A 17,889-nucleotide genomic window follows, 5' to 3' on the forward strand; every position below is an offset into this window, starting at 1 on the left:
TTATACTGTCTCACCTTGGTCCTCAGAATCCCACCACGATCAGCCCCAACACCAGCATCATCAGGCCCACCAGCAGCACAAACAACAACACCAACCTTCACCGTAATCACCTGATGCTGCACAGGACAGAAGGCATCAGCACCCGAGCACATTGCTGCCCGGGAGGCCAGGGAAATGCGGCAGCCAATTGGCGCACAGCAAGCTCCCACAAACAGCAATGTGATAATGACTAGATAATCTATTTTTTGTTATGTTGGTTGAGGGATAAATATTGGCCAGGACACCGGGGATAATTCCCCTGCTCTTCCTCGAAATAGTGCTGTGGGATTTTTTTTTTTACATCCACCCGAGAGAGCAGACGGGGCATCGGTTTAACGTCTCATCCGAAAGACGGCACCTCCGACTGTGCAGTACAGATGATACAGCATCATCCACATTCTCAGAACGTCCCAAAGAGCATCGCCACCAATGAAGTCCTTTTTTGAAGTGTAATCACAATTGTAATGTAGGGAAACACGGAAGTTCATTTGTGCAAAGCAAGGTCCCACAAAAAGCAATAAGATAAGTCACCAGATAATCTGTTTTTTAAGTGATGTCAGTTGAGGGATGAATGTTTGCTAGGACATCAGGAGAACTTCCTTATTCTTCTTTGACAAGTGCCAGGGGATCTTTTACATCTACCTGAGGGGGCAGATGGGTCCTCAGGTTAATGTCTCTGGACAACAGAAACCTCACTACCAGAGTGCTGGTCAGTGGTTTCAACCTGAATTATGGGGAAGAAATTCATTATAGCCCCGTTTGGGGCGCTAACTTTTAAAAGTTGAAAAAATTAGCGCCAGGCATTAATGTCTTTCAACTTTTAAAGAATTCGGTTTTGCGCTCCAGGAAGGAAGTGGAGCGCTTGATTTAGGGCAGCAGGCAGCGGGAGGGGCGGTAGGTGAGCAGCGCTGTACACTGGGCCGTGCAGCGCTGTACACTGGGCGTGCAGCACTGTACACTGGGCCGTGCAGCACTGTACACTGGGCGTGCAGCGCTGTACACTGGGCTGTGCTGTGCTGTACACTGGGCGAGCAGCGTTGTACACTGGGCCGTGCAGCACTGTACACTGGGCGTGCAGCACTGTACACTGGGCCGTGCAGCACTGTACACTGGGCCGTGCAGCGCTGTACACTGGGCGTGCAGCACTGTACACTGGGCCGTGCAGCGCTGTACACTGGGCGTGCAGCACTGTACACTGGGCCGTGCAGCGCTGTACACTGGGCGTGCAGCACTGTACACTGGGCCGTGCAGCACTGTACACTGGGCGTGCAGCACTGTACACTGGGCTGTGCAGCGCTGTACACTGGGCCATGCAGCGCTGTACACTGGGCCGTGCAGCGCTGTACACTGTGCCGTGCTGCGCTGTACACTGGGCCGTGCAGCTCTGTACACTGGGCCGTGCAGCGCTGTACACTGGGCCGTGCAGCGCTGTACACTGGCCGTGCAGCGCTGTACACTGGGCCGTGCAGCACTGCTGCGTTGGAAGGCTGCTTCCATCCCTGGTGCCTGATCAGCCCAATGCACTGCAGCAGAGTGCCGGGCCAATTGATCGCGGGCGAATAAAACTGAATAAAACCAGAACCAGCATTTCAGATTTTTTTTGTTCCTTACCTCGGCCACCTCACCTTTAAGTATCGCCCCCAAAGCGCCCGGCCGCCCAATGAACGCCTCCTGCTGCTGTCGGTGTTTTCACCCAGCAATGCTGCAGGGGGTGGAATCGAAGTTCAGGTCTGGAACACTACCGAGGCGATGACATTACCATCTCCGGACGAAGGAGATCGGGGCGCAACACCATAGCGCCACTGCAAACCTCCCACCGAATATCGCGGGAGTCGATCTTCTCACCGCGCCCAGTCAGTAAGTAATTACCACCCCATCATCGCCCCCCGGAGGCGATAGCCGGAGGTGCAAAGGTGCCCAATTTCTCCCACCTACATCTCTAGAGGGGGACTTGAACTCACAACCTACTGGTATCAGAGGCAAGAGCGCTACCAACTGAGCTCCTGCTGACACCTACAGGAGAAATGCAGTTTACAGGTGAAATTTCTACCTGCTGCTGACATCCTTCTTGTCTGACAGCTAAAGCAAGCGACCACATTAGCATATGGCCAGGGTCAATATCTGCATATGTTAATTTATATGTATTACTGCTCTGGAGAAAATGCATTTCTCTTTGTTTTCTGACCGTTTTAACGTTTCTCAGCGCATCCAATGGTGAACATATTGCTTCCCATATTGCGTAAAGTTAAACCGCTACATTTAAATAGGCTAAAGTTCCTCCTTAAGTCAGAACCAGGGTCATTGTTTTACGGTGACTGAGTAATTCAGTTTTTAACTGTTGAGGGATCCAAATGGATTGAATTTGGCCTGTTGCGGTTTCTCTGAGTGACTGAAGGAAATTAACTAGCGACCAGTTTGGATAAACATTAATTTAAAAAATTCATTAATCATGTTGTTTGTTTAAAGTAACACTTACCGACGTGCATGGATTCTTTAGCGCAGTCAAGACCATCTACGGCCCAAGCACCCAAGGCCCTTCCCCACTGTGGGCCAAGAACGGAGAGGTACTCATCAGGGACAGAGAGGCAGTCAGTGCCCGCTGGAAGGAGCACTTCGAAGATCTCCTTAACCGAGACTCTGTCTTCGACACGAGTGTCCTCAACTCCATCCCACAGCATGTTACCCGCCATCATCTCAGCACAACCCCAGCCCAGCATGAGGTTGAAAAGGCCATCCGACAACTGAAGAACAACAAGGCCTCAGGAGCAGATGGCACTAAAGCATGGCAGAGAAGCACTACTGCCGCGAATTCATGAACTCATTTCCCTTATCTGGAAGGAGGAGAGCATGCCAGGGGATCTCAGAGACGCCGTAATTGTGACCATCTTCAAGAAAGGTGACAAGGCCGATTGCGGTAATTACAGAGGAGTTTCCCTGCTGTCTGCCACAGGGAAAGTCATCGCAAGAATCCTCCTCAATCGCCTTCTCCCAGTGGCCAAAGAGCTGCTCCCAGAGTCGCAATGCGGATTCCGCCCACTAAGGGGCACAATGGACATGATCTTCACCGCACGTCAATTACAAGAGAAATGCAGGGAACAGCACCAACCACTGAACACGGCCTTCTTTGACCTCACAAAGGCCTTCGACGCTGTCAACCGTGAGGGATTATGGAGTGTCCTCCTCAAATTCGGCTGCCCTCAAAAGTTTGTCACTATCCTCCGCCTGCTTCAGGTCAACATGCAAGCCGTGATCTTGACCAACGGTTCCACCACAGACCCAAATCACGTACAAACTGGGGTCAAACAAGGCTGTGTCATCACACCAACGCTCTTCTCGATCTTCCTTGCTGCAATGCTCCATCTCACCCTCAGTGAGCTCCCCACTGGAGTGGAGCTAATTTACAGAACAAACGGGAAACTGTTCAACCTCCGTCGCCTCCAGTCCAGATCCAAGGTCGTCCCATCCTCTGTCGTCGAATTACAGTATGCAGACGATGCTTGCATCTGCGCTCACTCGGAGGTCGAACTCCAAACCATCGGCAACACCTTCACCGAAGCATACGCGAGCATGGGCCTTACACTACACATCCGTAAGACAAAGGTCCTCTACGAACCTGCCCCCGCCACACAGTACTGCCCCCCGATTATCAAAATCCACGACAAGGCCTTGGACAACGTGGACCACTTTCCATATCTCGGGAGCCTACTGTCAACAAGGGCAGACATCGACAACAATGTCCAACACCGCCTTCAGTGTGCCAGTGCAGCCTTCGGTCGCCTGAGGAAGAGAGTGTTTGAAGACCAGGACCTCAAACCCGGCACTAAGCTCATGGTCTACAGAGCAGCAGTGATACCCGCTCTGCTGTATGCCTCAGAGACATGGACCATGTACAGCAGGCACCTCAAAGCACTGGAGAGGTACCACCAACGCTGCCTCCGCAAGATCCTGCAAATCCATTGGCAGGATATGCACACCAACGTCAGTGTTCTTGCTCAGGCCAACATCCCGAGCATCGAAGCTTTGAGCACGCTCGATCAGCTCCAATGGACGGGTCATATTGTCCGCATGCCCGATACGAGAATCCCAAAACAAGCGCTTTACTTGGAGCTCCGACACAGCAAGAGGTCCACAGGTGGGCAGAGGAAATGCTTCAAGGACACCCTCAAAGCCTCTTTAAAAAGTGTAACATCCCCACCGACACCTGGGAATCCCTGGCCCAAGACCGCACAAAGTGGAGGAAAGCATCCGTGAAGGCGCCGAACACCACGAGTCTCTTCGCCGGGTGCAAGCGGAAGCCAAGCGCAGGCAGCGCAAGGAGCGCACGTCAACCCAAGCACCCCACCCACCCGCCCCTTCAACCACCATCTGCCCCACCTGTGACAGAGACTGTAGGTCCCGCATTGGACTCATCAGTCACCTGAGAACTCATTTTTAATGTGGAAGCAAGTCATCCGCGGTTCCGAGGGACTGCCTAAGAAGAAGACTTACCAATGTCACTGATTTGTGTCACATAACTGTAGGTCTTCCCTGCTCTGTTGAAGACTGACACTTTAAGCATTTCACTGGATTTTTGTCCCTGATTATTTGAGGCTGTGCAGTAATATTGGTGATGTTGCTGTTTGAAGGATTGACAATGTAGATCCAGTTTATTGGTGTCAGAGATCTTTGAATCTTCAGATGGGGTCTTTTCGTACCATGTGTACTGAATGGGAAGGGATCCCTGGACAGACTCACAGGAGGCTGACACTGAGCCCCCAAAACATGAGCCATTTGGTGGCGATAAATATCTAAGTACAGGAACTGACACGGATTCTGTGGGAAAGAAACAAACATTCAGATACTGACTGAACATCTAAAAATCAAATACTCTCCAATTTCCAGCACTTCTGTATCTCAGCCAGGGCCTGCCATGTTGGAATCTCACCGGCACATCCACCTCTCCATGTCTCTCCACCCTCCGAGCAGCCTGAACTACCATGTCTGCCATTATATCAGAACATAGCAGGGCTCCCGATCAGGACAGCAGCAATGATACTGAGGATGTGTCAACGTGAAAATCAGGGCTAACAATTTCTCTCAGTAGCAGGTAGCCAGCCTCCAATGCTGTTTAATTGTTTGACTCTCGAACATTAATTAGTTGGAGAGAGTCCGAGAAAACCACAGCCGAATATGAGGGAAAAAATTGGAAGATATCTGTTACATGTTTTGTGGCTTTAGATCACTTTTCTACTCACACTCCCAGATCCACTGAAAATTTAACAGGAGGTCCTGAACACAGAAAAGGGAGGAGGCCATTCAGCCCCTCGAGCCTGTTCCACCATTCAATTAGATCTCAGCTGATCTGTATCTTAACTCCAGCTACCCACCTTGGTTCTGTAACCCTTAATACCCTTGACTAACAAAAATCTGTCAATTTCAGTTTTGAAATTTTCCATTGACCCCCAGCCTCAACCGATTTCTGGGCTAGAGAGTTCCAGATTTCCACGGCCCTTTGTGTGAAGAAGTGTTTCCTGACATCACCCTCAAGATGTGCTTCAGTTGCCTGGACAGATCTGGAGGCGCCCTTCAGTACTCACTAGCCAGGGTCTCCAGAATGATCATGGTTTGCTGCGCTCTGCACAACATTGCACAGCAGCGAGATTGGAGCTGCAGGAGGAACAAGGCGCTGAGCACACATTGTCTACGGACGAATCCGAGATGGAGGAGAAAGAGGAAAAGGAGCAGGACGAGGAGGAGGAGGAAGGAGATTGCGACCCAGACGCAGCACCAGTCACTCACATTGCTGCCCGCGATGCCAGCGTTTCCCTTATAGCTGTAAGGTTCAGTTAGTTACCACCACTGGCCCGATGTAACAACCACATCCAACGGCCACTCTCAACTGCCCCCGCCCCCCTCCAATCCCACTGACACAAAGCAGACCTGCTACCAACCAACATCACATTGCACAACCCCCATTGGCCCTTGTCAATTCATGTCTTTCCATTCATTAACGAGCAACTGAAAAGGCGAGTTGCCACCCAGCAACCAAAAATGGGCAATACGGGAAGGTGGTGCAAAGTAATATATTTTACGTAATTCTGCTAAAGAACAGAAACTTAATGACACAACAATTTCTCAAACACACATGTGCATACACTTGTGCAAGTACAAAACTTTACTGTTCCTTTTCCTACCACTCCTACGTGGTGCAACCCTCATGGCTTCAGCAGAGGTCGAGGCAGGCTGCTCAGATCCCTGCTCTGACTGCTGAGATGCTCTTGGTCGATGATCTCTGGGTTTGAAGCCCAACGTGGCCCCTGCCAAAGACTGCTCCATCTGCACCTGTGCAGGGGCAGACACAGCCACCGGGAGAGGAGGCAGCATTCCTCTCATGGCCCAGCCGCACTTCACTCCTACCACTCTGCTGGAGAGCAGCTTGGTGCAGATCAGTGACACACTGTAAGGCCAAGGCGAAGGTGTCTGTCATCCTATTTAATGCACCAGACATGTTGGCATCCAGAGTCTGCACGGCCATGGTCAATGGCTGCATGGACTCATTTGATTGTCGCGACTGATGCTCGATGGAGTTTACCAATCTATCCATGGAACAAGACATCCTCGCAATGCCTTGTTACATCAACCCACTCATGTTTCAGGTGGACTCCTCCAGTCTCTTTGCAATTGTGGACAGTGTGCGAGGAAGGCTTGTCAGTATGTAGCAGATTTTCTGCTGCCCCAGAATGATTGGCCTTTTCATCGACGGCCCCCGGGGTACAGCACCTGTGTCCAGTTGAGCAGAGTTTGGAGAGTGCTCTGCCCTCCGAAGTGGTCTCTCCGCAGTTGTCCCTGCTACCACTGTTGGCTCTTGCTCCCTTGTGAAGTGTGATTTATGAGGTGAAAACCCAACTATCTGTCTAACTGAACTCACTGAAGTGTGAGTATCTGCATTGGTGTATGGTAAGCATGAGTCCTGTGATGGTGCACCTTCAGAAGGGATCAGCTCCTCTGAGGATTCATCGTCCGCGATGTCCACTGACTGCTGCTGCACATGTGAAGGCCCTGGCAGAGAGAAAAGATATGAATTAATACTGGCAAGGTAAGGATGTTGCTACTTATCATTATGAAGATGATTATATTTGACACGTTGCTGAAATCAGGTCAACATGGCTGAGTGTTTTATGACACGTGGGCCCATGATATTTAATTCTGTCACCAGGTAGCTGGGAGGTCCCTATCTCCAATGGCCAGGGACGGCGAGTTGCCACTGATCTCCAGCGCTTCCTCCTCTGCAGTTGTCAGCTGTGAGATCTGTCAAGGACCACCTCAGGTTCTCTCTCTCTCTCCCCCTAGTTTTCTGCGCTCTCTTCTCCTGCAACGGGAGAAAGAACAGACCTTTGACTAACTGTAATGGCATGTGTTCACCCGATGGATGCAGTGCATATGGTGAGGGTGACTATTAGCGAGCGGCATGAAATTACATAAGGATTAAGGTGAGTGGCAGTGGTGGATGGAGAGATGGGAATGTGAGGAAGTGCATAGAAAGAGAAGGATGGGTGCGCGTGCAAGGTAGGTGGGTGTGAGGAGTGATGCGATGGTGTAGGCTTGACAAGACAGGGTGAGGGGGTGGGTGATGTGCTCAATGTGTAGTAGGTGAATGAGCAACTGTACTCACCTTTCCTAAACTGGTTAGATCATTAAAGGGTTTCCTGTGCTGACTCCAGCAGCGTGGTATAATGCTCCTGCTGCTGACCTCCTCGGGTACATCCAGGCACGGGTTCTTTGAAGCTTTCTTACTGCCATGGCTAGGGAAGGGCCCGGATAACTCAGTTGGTAGAGCATCAGACTTTTAAACTGAGTGTCCAAGGTTCATGTCCCTGTTCAGGCGTTAGCTTTGCCAGTATGGTCTCGACGGGCCGAATGGCCTCCTTCTGTGCTGTTATGGCTCTATGGTCCCTCTCTGACTCCTCATTGCCCCCAGCAGTGAATCAAGGGAGGCGATGTTAAAGCGGGGTGCAACTTTGCGAGTCCTGAGTCTATCTTCTCTGATTGTTGTCCTTGTTCCAAAGCTCCCAAATCCTCCAAATTCCATCTTTGGATTGACCGGTTAAATACTCGAGTTGAGATCACATCATGCGGGTCCGCACCACACCCGTTACTGCACAGACAACGCCAAACCCGGGAGTAAAATTATAATGAGTGGCTGCGTTAAAATGCCACAGACAGACGCACTGAAATTACTTCCGGGTTTCCCAGACGATATCGGATCCCCTGCACCGAACACGCCTCGAAGTTAATATCCGGGCCATTGCATTTAATAGTTGGTCCATCAGGAGTTATGATTGGGAGGAAGATAATGTCTCAACAATTAATAAAGAGACTTCTTTTACTGTCAAAACAGTGACCTAGCTTTTCAATTTCAGTTTAGTTCGCTTGTAAAGTTGACCAAAATATCTCATTGATAATGTGAGCCACACATCATATCAGGAAACCTATGAAACCTGTTAAGCTCTGTGGATTGATTCTATTATTATTATTTTCTAAGAATTTGTACCATTAGTAACGACTTGCTGCTCACTGCTTTATTTATTGTCCGACTATTAGTTTTAGTCTGAATGCAAACATCTGACATTTAATACAGTTCAGAGATAGGAAAATGTTGTGAGCATCCCACATGATGTCTGGCGCAATAGCCTGTAGTTAAAGGAATTGTTTGTCCCATAATACTTGCAATTCTTGGTCAGCTAGTTGGACAGGCCATGAATTGGGAATGTGCAACATGAGTCGGATTTCCCGACCTCTGCCCGCTACCTGTGAGACTCTGCACTGCTGCGGAGCCTCGGGATATCGGAGCTGTCATGTTTCCTCCCAGATAAAACATTGATCAGATATTTCAGTCGAGAGTAATAAAGAAAATCGCTGAGAAATGTACCGTAAGATATTTGTAGCTCTACAGCAAACAATGGATCGAGGACGAAATTTTGATCAATCCCACAGCTGTACCATCCTGCATCTCGTGGACAAAGATCCTTCATAGTAACAACAAATATTCCTGCTGTCTTGTTATCTGTGATTGACATTCTTCCTCGTCTTCCATGTTGCTCATTTGTTTTTACTAATTTTGAACAACTGAAAGTTTTCCCATGGCACCAATATTTCACCTGTGACTGGTACTTCGATTTGTCATAGTGACAATCTATTGTGATCGCTCTTCCCACAATTCCTCTTACTTTATCTTTTGCCCACAATGCACCTGAAACTGAGGAGACAACATTTCAGAAATTGAACAGGAAATAACTGCTGAATACAAACAGATACATTTTAATAAGAGTTACCACTTGTACAGAGGAATCTCTCCACTCCATCTATTAATATAGTTAAATTCCTTCTAGTTTGTGATGAAAGAAAACATTAATATAGTGCCTTATCACATCCTCAGGATGTGCCAAAGCTCTTCACAGCCAATGATTTACTTTTGAAGTATAGTCACTATTGTTATTGTGTCAGCTGTGGCTCAGTGTTTGCACTCTCGGCTCTGAATCAGTAGATTGTGGGTTCAAGCTCCACTCTAGAGACTCTGAGCAGAAAATCTAGACTGACATTCCAGTACAGTATTGAGGGAGTGCTGCACTGTTGGAGGTGTCGTCTTTCAGATGAGACATTAAACCCAGACCTCATCTGCCCTCTCAGGTGGATGTAAAAATTCCCAGGGAATTATTTCAAAAAAGAGCTGGGGAATTCTTCCCGGTGTCCTGGCCAACATTTATCTTGCAACCAACAATCAATATGAAACCGATTGTCCTTATTTTGCGACCCCTATGGGTGTGTACGAGGTGTGTATGTGCCCGCAGTAGCCGCACAAGTTGCGGATTTAGGCATGCGAAGCGCATGCGCTAAAACCCGGAACTTGCGATCTGTCAAGAATCTTCCTGACAGATCCTCCGCATTCCCGGGAGATGGGCCTCCGGTGGTGGAGAGTTGCATTATTTGCCCAACCTTCGCCCGCTGAATGCCTGTGAAATTCTTACGCCAGGTAAAAGCAGGCACAAGGCCTACTTTTACCAGCATAAGAGTTTAAAAAAATAGAAAACTAAAATGTTATCACTTATTTATACATTAAAAACCCTGTCCAATAAGGTAAGTTTATTTGTAGCCCCGTTAAAACATATTAAAAAAATTTGAAAAAATTACATTTTCCTTTAAAATATTTAATTAAATGTCATTTTAATTAATTTTCAAATTGTAATTTTTCTTTTTTATTTCATGCGTAGTTTTTAAGTGATCCCCATTCATATTTATGGGGTTTCCGCAAGTACGGAACTCCCATAAGTATGAATGGGGATTCCCTTCTTTTATTGGTTGGGCCGGACAACGTGATCCCAGGTGTGCTTGCAAACCGCCTGCTCCCCTGGATAGGTGGACCTCTGCCTATGCGGACCCGGAGAGGCCAAGGATTGCAAGCCTCCATACCTCCTGGGCCGCCAGGTAAATGTGTAGATTTTTTACAGGTCAGAAGCATCCGCCAGCGGGAAGCCTCCGATCGCAAAATTTGGGCCATTATCTGGTCATTATCACCTTGCAGTTCATGGGACCTTGCTGTGCGCAAATTGGCTGCTGCATTTCCTACATTACAACATTGGCAACACTTCAAATAAATAATTGACTGTAAAGAGTTTTGAGACGTCCTGAGGTCGTGAAAGGCGCTACTTAAATGCAAGTGTTAGTTTCTGACAGCAATAACAAATTGAATTTGATGATCGTCTCCCATTCATCCCGCACCATGGGAACAGCCAAAGGAATGCCCACCCTCTCAACTTCATTGCTGCAACCTGAAGCAGCAGGATTTGGAGAGGGAAGGTGAACATGGTGCATGCAACCCAGGGCATAGAAAGGAAGAGGATTGAGGATCGGCAAGGGAAGATTCAGCAACTTGGAGATAGATCAATGAGCAGGACATCGAGGGTAGTAACCACAGGATTACTCCCAGTGCCACATGGTAGTCAGTATAAGAATCGTAAGGTAAGGGAAGTGATTATTTGTCTGGAGAGATGGTTCAGAGGAAAAGGGCTCCGATTCCTGGCACATTGGGGCCAATTCTGGAAGAGGAGCGGCCTGTAGAGGACGGGAGGACTTTACTTGAACAGTTATTAGACCAATGGCCTTGCTGGGAGAGGAACTCGTGCTGTTGGGAAAGAATTTACACTAAAATGGCAGGTGTGAGGTTAAAAATAAGGTGAAGAGGCAGAGAGAAGAGCAGAAAGGGAAAAGGAAATAGGAAAGATAAAAGAGGGAAACGGGGAGTTAAAGACATCAGATCAGAAAGAGGAAGGATTGAAAAGAGGAAGATTGCCAAACAGACAGAGGCACGCGTCAGTTGCATATACATAAGTACATAAAGTATTCTGTGTAAAATTGGTAAGCTAGAGGCACAAACATTTATGGGGAGGTTTGATGTAATAGAATTCATGGTCGTGGCTTAGGGTAGGGTGGGACTGGGAGTTCAACATTGCTGGTTACAAAGATTTGTCATAGAGGAGAGTTGTATTAATCAACCTTTCCATTACAGCATAATATCGTAGGGTTAATATGGAGCGGGAGTGAAAAAGCTAAAGCTACTTGGTTAGAGTTAAAGAGTGAGAAGAATGCGGTTACTTACTGGAAGAGTAATATAGACCAACCCTCTACCAGTGAGGAACAGTGTCACTGACAGAGCCTCATGAAACAATATTTCATCAGCTGCACTTTAAATAACAGAAACAATTGCAAACTCGAGACATGTTCAGTGTGAGGGATTATTACTGCTGCAGTCTTCAGTGTATATTGGACAGCAGACTACATAAAAAAATCACTTTTTACAGAATAAAACGGATTACCTTTGCTTCTTGATTATGTTACTCGTGTAGCTTTTAAAAACATTAAATGGGCCTTATTTTCCATTCACAATGAATAATGCAGTTTAGACTATATTGGTAAATATTTGTGTGGTACAATAGTACAGTCAAAAAGAGATGACCAGACTTCACACAAATATTATTCATGTATATTTTAGCTGGGTATTTTGTGCCTTTACATGTCTACAAGTATTTAAACCTCTCTGCTCTATAAGCCGTACACTAGACTCAAACTAACACTGATTATCTGAATATCCCACTCTGGCTGTCACTCACCGGGCAGGGAACAAACGAGAAGAATCAGAATCCACATCGTTTTCTTTGTAAAGTTGAGGTCAGTCATCCAGCTCTTAGTTCTCATCTCGACTGCAGAAGGCACCGCTCTATAGCTGTCTCTTTGATGAGTTGTAGACAGTTGCTGCCAGGAGGGTGTTGAATGCCTGCTGATATGGTTATTAACAGCTTGGGAGGTGTGGCCAAGCAGGCTATGCATTGCTATTGAATCACCCTGACATGTCTTATTTCCTGTACTAATGCTGAAAATATAACAGCCCGAACCTACTGCAAAAATAATGGTGTGCGAACAAAGCACGCCTTTATTAATGTGCAAGACAGCCAGCAACTTGTGACGATGAAGAGATAACCCATGAACTGCAAATCGCCACAAGTTGCTGGCTGATTTGCGCCGCTCCGCTGTTAGATTTGTGAAAAGGGTAGCTCGCCCTTAACCTCCCCTTGGGTTTCATGACGTTGCTTGTGACGTTTTACTACTTTAAAGGCGCTATATAAATGCAAGTAATGGATGTTGTTGATGTTGATCCCACTAATGAGGCAAAAACAATAAATGAACGTGTTTCTCAAGCCACCGCTGTTGTCAATGAGAGGTACATCCCTTTAGGCTTGTTAAGAGTGCAAACCTGAAGCTTGTACAACAGATTGCGTTCAGAGGCCTGAATTTTCTGACTGGTTTCAACGGTTAAGAAATTTTTGTTGTGCATCAAATGCTGCAAGTGAAGGTTCTATACTAAATGAATACAAATTCAGTATTCGCACAATTCCATTAACTCCTCAAATACTTTATGGGTTGAAAGAGTTGGGCGCTGAATAAAATGTGTGCCCAGGCGTGCTGCAGCTTGCGATGGTCATGATGGTTTGAAACTGCAAGAAAAATGTGTTGCTATTCTCAGCGTGGATGTGTGACAGAAACCCGTGAATAGACCTAAAGGGGTGGATTTATAAATTGCTGAAGAAGGATGTGAGTGCTAGATTTATTTTCCAACAGCGTCCCTCGACCCCCTCCTTGAATATTTTCAATGGGGTGTCTCTTCATTGCCACAAGCTGCTGGCTGATTTGTACATTAATGAAGGCGTGAGTTGTTCACACATCGTTATTTTTTCCGGACATACTGAGCCATTATATTTGCCTGCAATATTACAGGAAATAAGACATGTCAGGGTGATTCAATAACAAGCACAGCCGGCTTGGCTGGACATCCCAAGACGTCAACAACCATATCCGCAGGCATTGGACCACCCTCCTGGCAGCAATTGTCTACAGTTCATCAAAGAGACAGATGTAGAGCTGTGCCTTCTGCTGCAAGGACATCTGCAGCTAACATGCAGCATAAAGCTGGCACAGCCAGTGACAGTAATGGTCAGCTGTGACCTCCATTCTGGAGGTACATGATGGGTGGAATGGTCTGAGAGCTCACGCCATCATCCATTAATGTCAATAAACAGGATATTGTGGCTAGTGCACCCTGCGGCATTCGAGATCCCACCGGTGGCTTTGGGCATCTGCCCATTAAGCACAATTCCTGGGAAGGACATGGGCGGGATGGGTGGAAATCCCATGGTCAGGCTTATCTACATATTGTAGGCAGATCCCTGGACCATTCCAGAGCAAATGGGACATATATCCTACGGTGGGGGTTGGGGATGAATTTTGCGGCAGGACCTTGCCCTGCAATTGTTTGCCACAGAGGAACGGACATTGAGAAAGCGGCTGAGTCACGTCTACCAGGATATGGTTCTGACACAGATCATGCCGTCACTTTACAGGCTCTCCGACTGCTTGGCCAGATATTCTGCAACAACAACAACTTATATTTATATAGCACCTTTAACGTAATAAAACATCTCAAGGCACTTCACAGGAGTGTTATGAAAAAATTGACATTGAGCCATATAAGGAGATAACCAAAAGCTTGGTCGAAGAGGTAGGTTTTAAGGAGCGACTTAAAGGAGGAAAGAGAAGTAGAGAGGCGTGGAGGTTTAGGGAGCTCAGGACCTAGGCAGCTGAAGGCACGGCCGCCAATGGTGAAGCATTTAAAATCGGGGGTCTTCAAAAGTCTAGAATAGGCAGAGCGCAGACGTCTGGGGGATTATAGGGCTGGAGGAGATTATGGAGGTAAGGGCCGTGAATTTGCTGGCGCTCAGAGGCCGGGTTTGGAGGCGGGTCCACTGTCAAATAGCAAAGATTGACAGTGGGTAGGAAGCCCGCTGTCAACCCGCCTCCACACGGGTCTCCCAGGTCTGTCAGCGGAGAACTGACATAAGACGAAGGAGCAGGAGTAGGTCATTTGGCCTCTCGAGCCTGCTCCGCCATTCAATAAGATCATGGCTGATCTGATCTTGGCCTCAACTCCACTTCCCTGCCCGCTCTCCATAACCCTTGACTCCCTTACCGTTCAAAAATCTGTCTATCGCCACCTTAAATATATTCAATGACCCAGCCTCCACAGCTCTCTGGGGTAGAGAATTCCAAAGATTCACGACCCTCTGAGAGAAGAAATTCCTCCTCATTTCCGATTTAAAAAGGTGCCCCCTTATTCTGAAATTATGCCCCCTAGTTCTAGATTCCCCCACGAGGGAAAACATCCTCTCTGCATCTACCCTGTCAAGCCCCTTCAGAATCTTATGTTTCAATAAGATCACCTCTCATTCTTCTAAACTCCAATGAGTATAGGCCCAACCTGCTCAACCTTTCTTCATAAGACAACCCCTTCATCTCCGGAATCAACCTCGTGAACCTTCTCTGAACTGCCTCCAATGCAAGTATATCCTTCCTTAAATAAGGAGACCAAAACTGTACGCAGTACTCCAGGTGCGGTCTCACCAATACACTGTACAGTTGTAACAGGACTTCCCTACTTTTATACTCCATTCCCTTTGCAATAAAGGCCAATATTCCATTTGCCTTCCTAATTACTTGCTGTACCTGCATGCTAACTTTTTGTGATTCATGTACAAGGACCCCCAGAACATTCTGTACCTCTGCATTTTGTAATCTCTCCCCATTTAAATAATAATTTGCTTTTTTATTTTTCCTACCAAGGTGGATAACCTTGCATTTTCCCACATTAAACTCCATCTGCCAGGTTTTTGTCCACTCACTTAGCCTATCTATATCCCTTTGGAGATTCTTTGCGCCCTCCACACAATTTGCTTTTCCACCTATCTTTGTATCATCAGCAAATTTGGTTACATTACACTCAGTCTCTTCATCCAAGTCATTAATATAGATTGTAAATAGTTGAGGCCCCAGCACTGATCCCTGCGGCACCCCACTAGTTACAGTTTGCCAACCTGAAAATGACCCATTTATCCCGACTCTCTGTTTTCTGTTAGTTAGCCAATGCTCTATCCATGCTAATATATTACCCCCAACCCCGTGCGCTCTTATCTTGTGTAGTAACCTTTTATGTGGCACCTTATCGAATGCCTTCAGGAAATCCAAATACTCAACATCTACTGGTTCCCCTTTATCCACCCTGCTCGTTACATCCTCAAAGAACTCCAGCAAATTTGTCAAACATGATTTCCCTTTCATAAAACCATGTTGACTCTGCTTGACTATATTATGATTTTCCAAATGTCCTGCTATCACTTCCTTAATGATGGACTCCAGCATTTTCCCAATGACAGATGTTAGGCTAACTGGTTGATAATTGCCTGCTTTCTGTCTCCCTCCTTTCTTAAGGAGTCCGCTGGGACCTCTCCAGAATCCAGGGAATTTTGGTAGATTGCAACCAATGCATCCACTATCTCTGCAGCCACCTCTTTTAAGACTCTAGGATGCAGGCCATCGGGTCGAGGGGACTTGTCCACCTTTAGTACCATTAGTTTGTCTAGTACTTTCTCTCTAGTGATAGTGATTGTTTTAAGTTCCCCCCACCCCAATAGCCCCTTGATTATCCATTATTGGGATGCTTTTAGTGTCTTCTACCATGAAGACCGATACAAAATATTTGACCCGACACCAAGCAACGGGGATACAATTGAGTTATTTAAATGGCTTATTAAGAGCCAATTTAACACTATTTTGAGGCTTCCTTCCCATTTTACGTTTGTTACCCGCTGCTTCGGGAACACGCCAGCTCAACCTGGCATGAGTTGAGTCTGCTCTGATGTTTCTGATAAGCTGACAGCTGCAGAAGTGGTGTAAAGGATGCCATGTTGCAGATGGTCAGTTTCAAAGTGCAAAAACTGTTGGTTACTGCATTTGTAAAACAGATAGAGATTTCTTTAGCTTGCAAGTGTTTAGAACCAACTGTATGTCCAGTGCCACCTCATTGGAACAACCTCTCTCACCATTGACAGATCGCTTCTGTCATCTCACCTGCAGCTGCCATCTATTGCAGCTTTTAAAAAATCATACCTTGGTCCTCTGAATCCTTCCACGATCAGCCCCAAAACCAACATCACCAGGCACGCCATCATCACCAACATCACCAACCTTCTCCGCCATCACCTGATGCTGCACAGGACACAGGGCATCAGCCCCTGACAACATTGCTGGCCAGGAGGCCAGCGATGGCATCACCATGGCCAGATTTACTTCACTTGGTGCTGTTAACCCTGGCTGCCACATGATGCGCCAAGTTGACACAATCCCACACCAGCACCGTGAAGCATCCCTTTAATGTCCAAGCCATTCCATGCACACTCATCATTATAGTGGGGCCGGGGCGGGGGGGGGGGGGGGGTGGAAGTTATGTCTGAACATTCACTGGAACTCAGTAAGACACTTCTCAAGGTGTGCTCAGATCTGTCCAATAAGGGGCAGTGTAAGAAAAATCGATTTCACTGTATGACAACACATTACCAGAAACTTCACATGAACATTGGCTAAACCTCTCAAGTGCCCACCCTTGTGTGTTGTTAGTTGGTATGCTTGCAGTGGGGTGAGGGTGAGTGTGATGGGTGGTTAGTGAGATGGGGAAATGATAAAGTAGAAAGAGGGTTGGGTGGAGGTGCAAGGTAAGTTGGTGTGATTAAGGATGTGCAGGAGTAGGGTAGAGAAGGCAGAGTGATGGGGATGTGTTGAGTGGCACAGCAAGGTGAGTTTGAGAGTGGCTTTGCAGTAACATTTCGTGATCCACTGAGATCATTGAAAGGTTGGCGCCACTGCAGACAGGGACCCCTGACGACATCCCTGCTTTGCCTTCCTGTGCAATGTGCAACCAGGCTGCGTTGGTCTCCTGTGGAGGTCTCTTCCACCCTTGGAAGGGAAAAGAACCTCCCTGCATGCTGTGACTCCCTCCGTAAGCATATGGAGGGAGTCATGGGTGAGCCTGGGTGCAAGCATCCACCTTTGTACAGTGATTGTCAGTGTTGCAGCCCCTCAATGCTGTCAAACACTGACAGCAGAACTGTCAAACTTAATGTGGCTGTGGTCACTTTAAGGAAACCGGCTGATGATGCATCATCAAGTGACGTTGTCAGACCTGCTTCCTGTTAATTGGCCGGGAAGCCCGCAGGGCAGGACTTAACAACGCCAATCAAGGGAAAATCCCTTTGACAGAGCGGCTGCAGCCAGGCTCGTGACTGGAACCCGGAAACCAGCTCTCCCGCCACCATCCTGACACCGCTGATAAAATTACGGCCAAGGAGTGGGAAGGCCACGGAGGGATTTGAAAACAAGGATGAGAATTTGAAAAATTGAGGCGTTGTTTAACTGGGACCCAATTTAGGTCAGCAA

At 47.4% G+C, this 17,889-nt stretch overlaps 1 protein-coding gene across 1 annotated transcript in view; it reads right to left on the reverse strand.

Moving 5' to 3' along the window:
* Positions 1–12,355, reverse strand: part of LOC147105068 (polymeric immunoglobulin receptor-like) — a 141,923-nt gene extending 129,568 nt beyond the window's left edge. Inside the window, exons 1-3 of the mRNA XM_086011779.1 lie at positions 12,183–12,355; positions 8,948–9,274; positions 4,528–4,851 (exon numbers count right to left, since the gene is read on the reverse strand). Of these exons, the coding sequence (XP_085867905.1) occupies positions 4,528–4,851; positions 8,948–9,274; positions 12,183–12,267 (736 nt within the window). The 5' untranslated portion in view covers positions 12,268–12,355. The remainder of the gene's footprint in view (positions 1–4,527; positions 4,852–8,947; positions 9,275–12,182) is intronic.
* Between the last annotated feature and the right edge of the window lie 5,534 nt (positions 12,356–17,889).

Source organism: Somniosus microcephalus, chromosome 18, assembly GCF_052327205.1.
Source record: "Somniosus microcephalus isolate GS21.2 chromosome 18, FLI_Smic_1.0, whole genome shotgun sequence".
Lineage (NCBI taxonomy): Eukaryota > Metazoa > Chordata > Chondrichthyes > Squaliformes > Somniosidae > Somniosus > Somniosus microcephalus.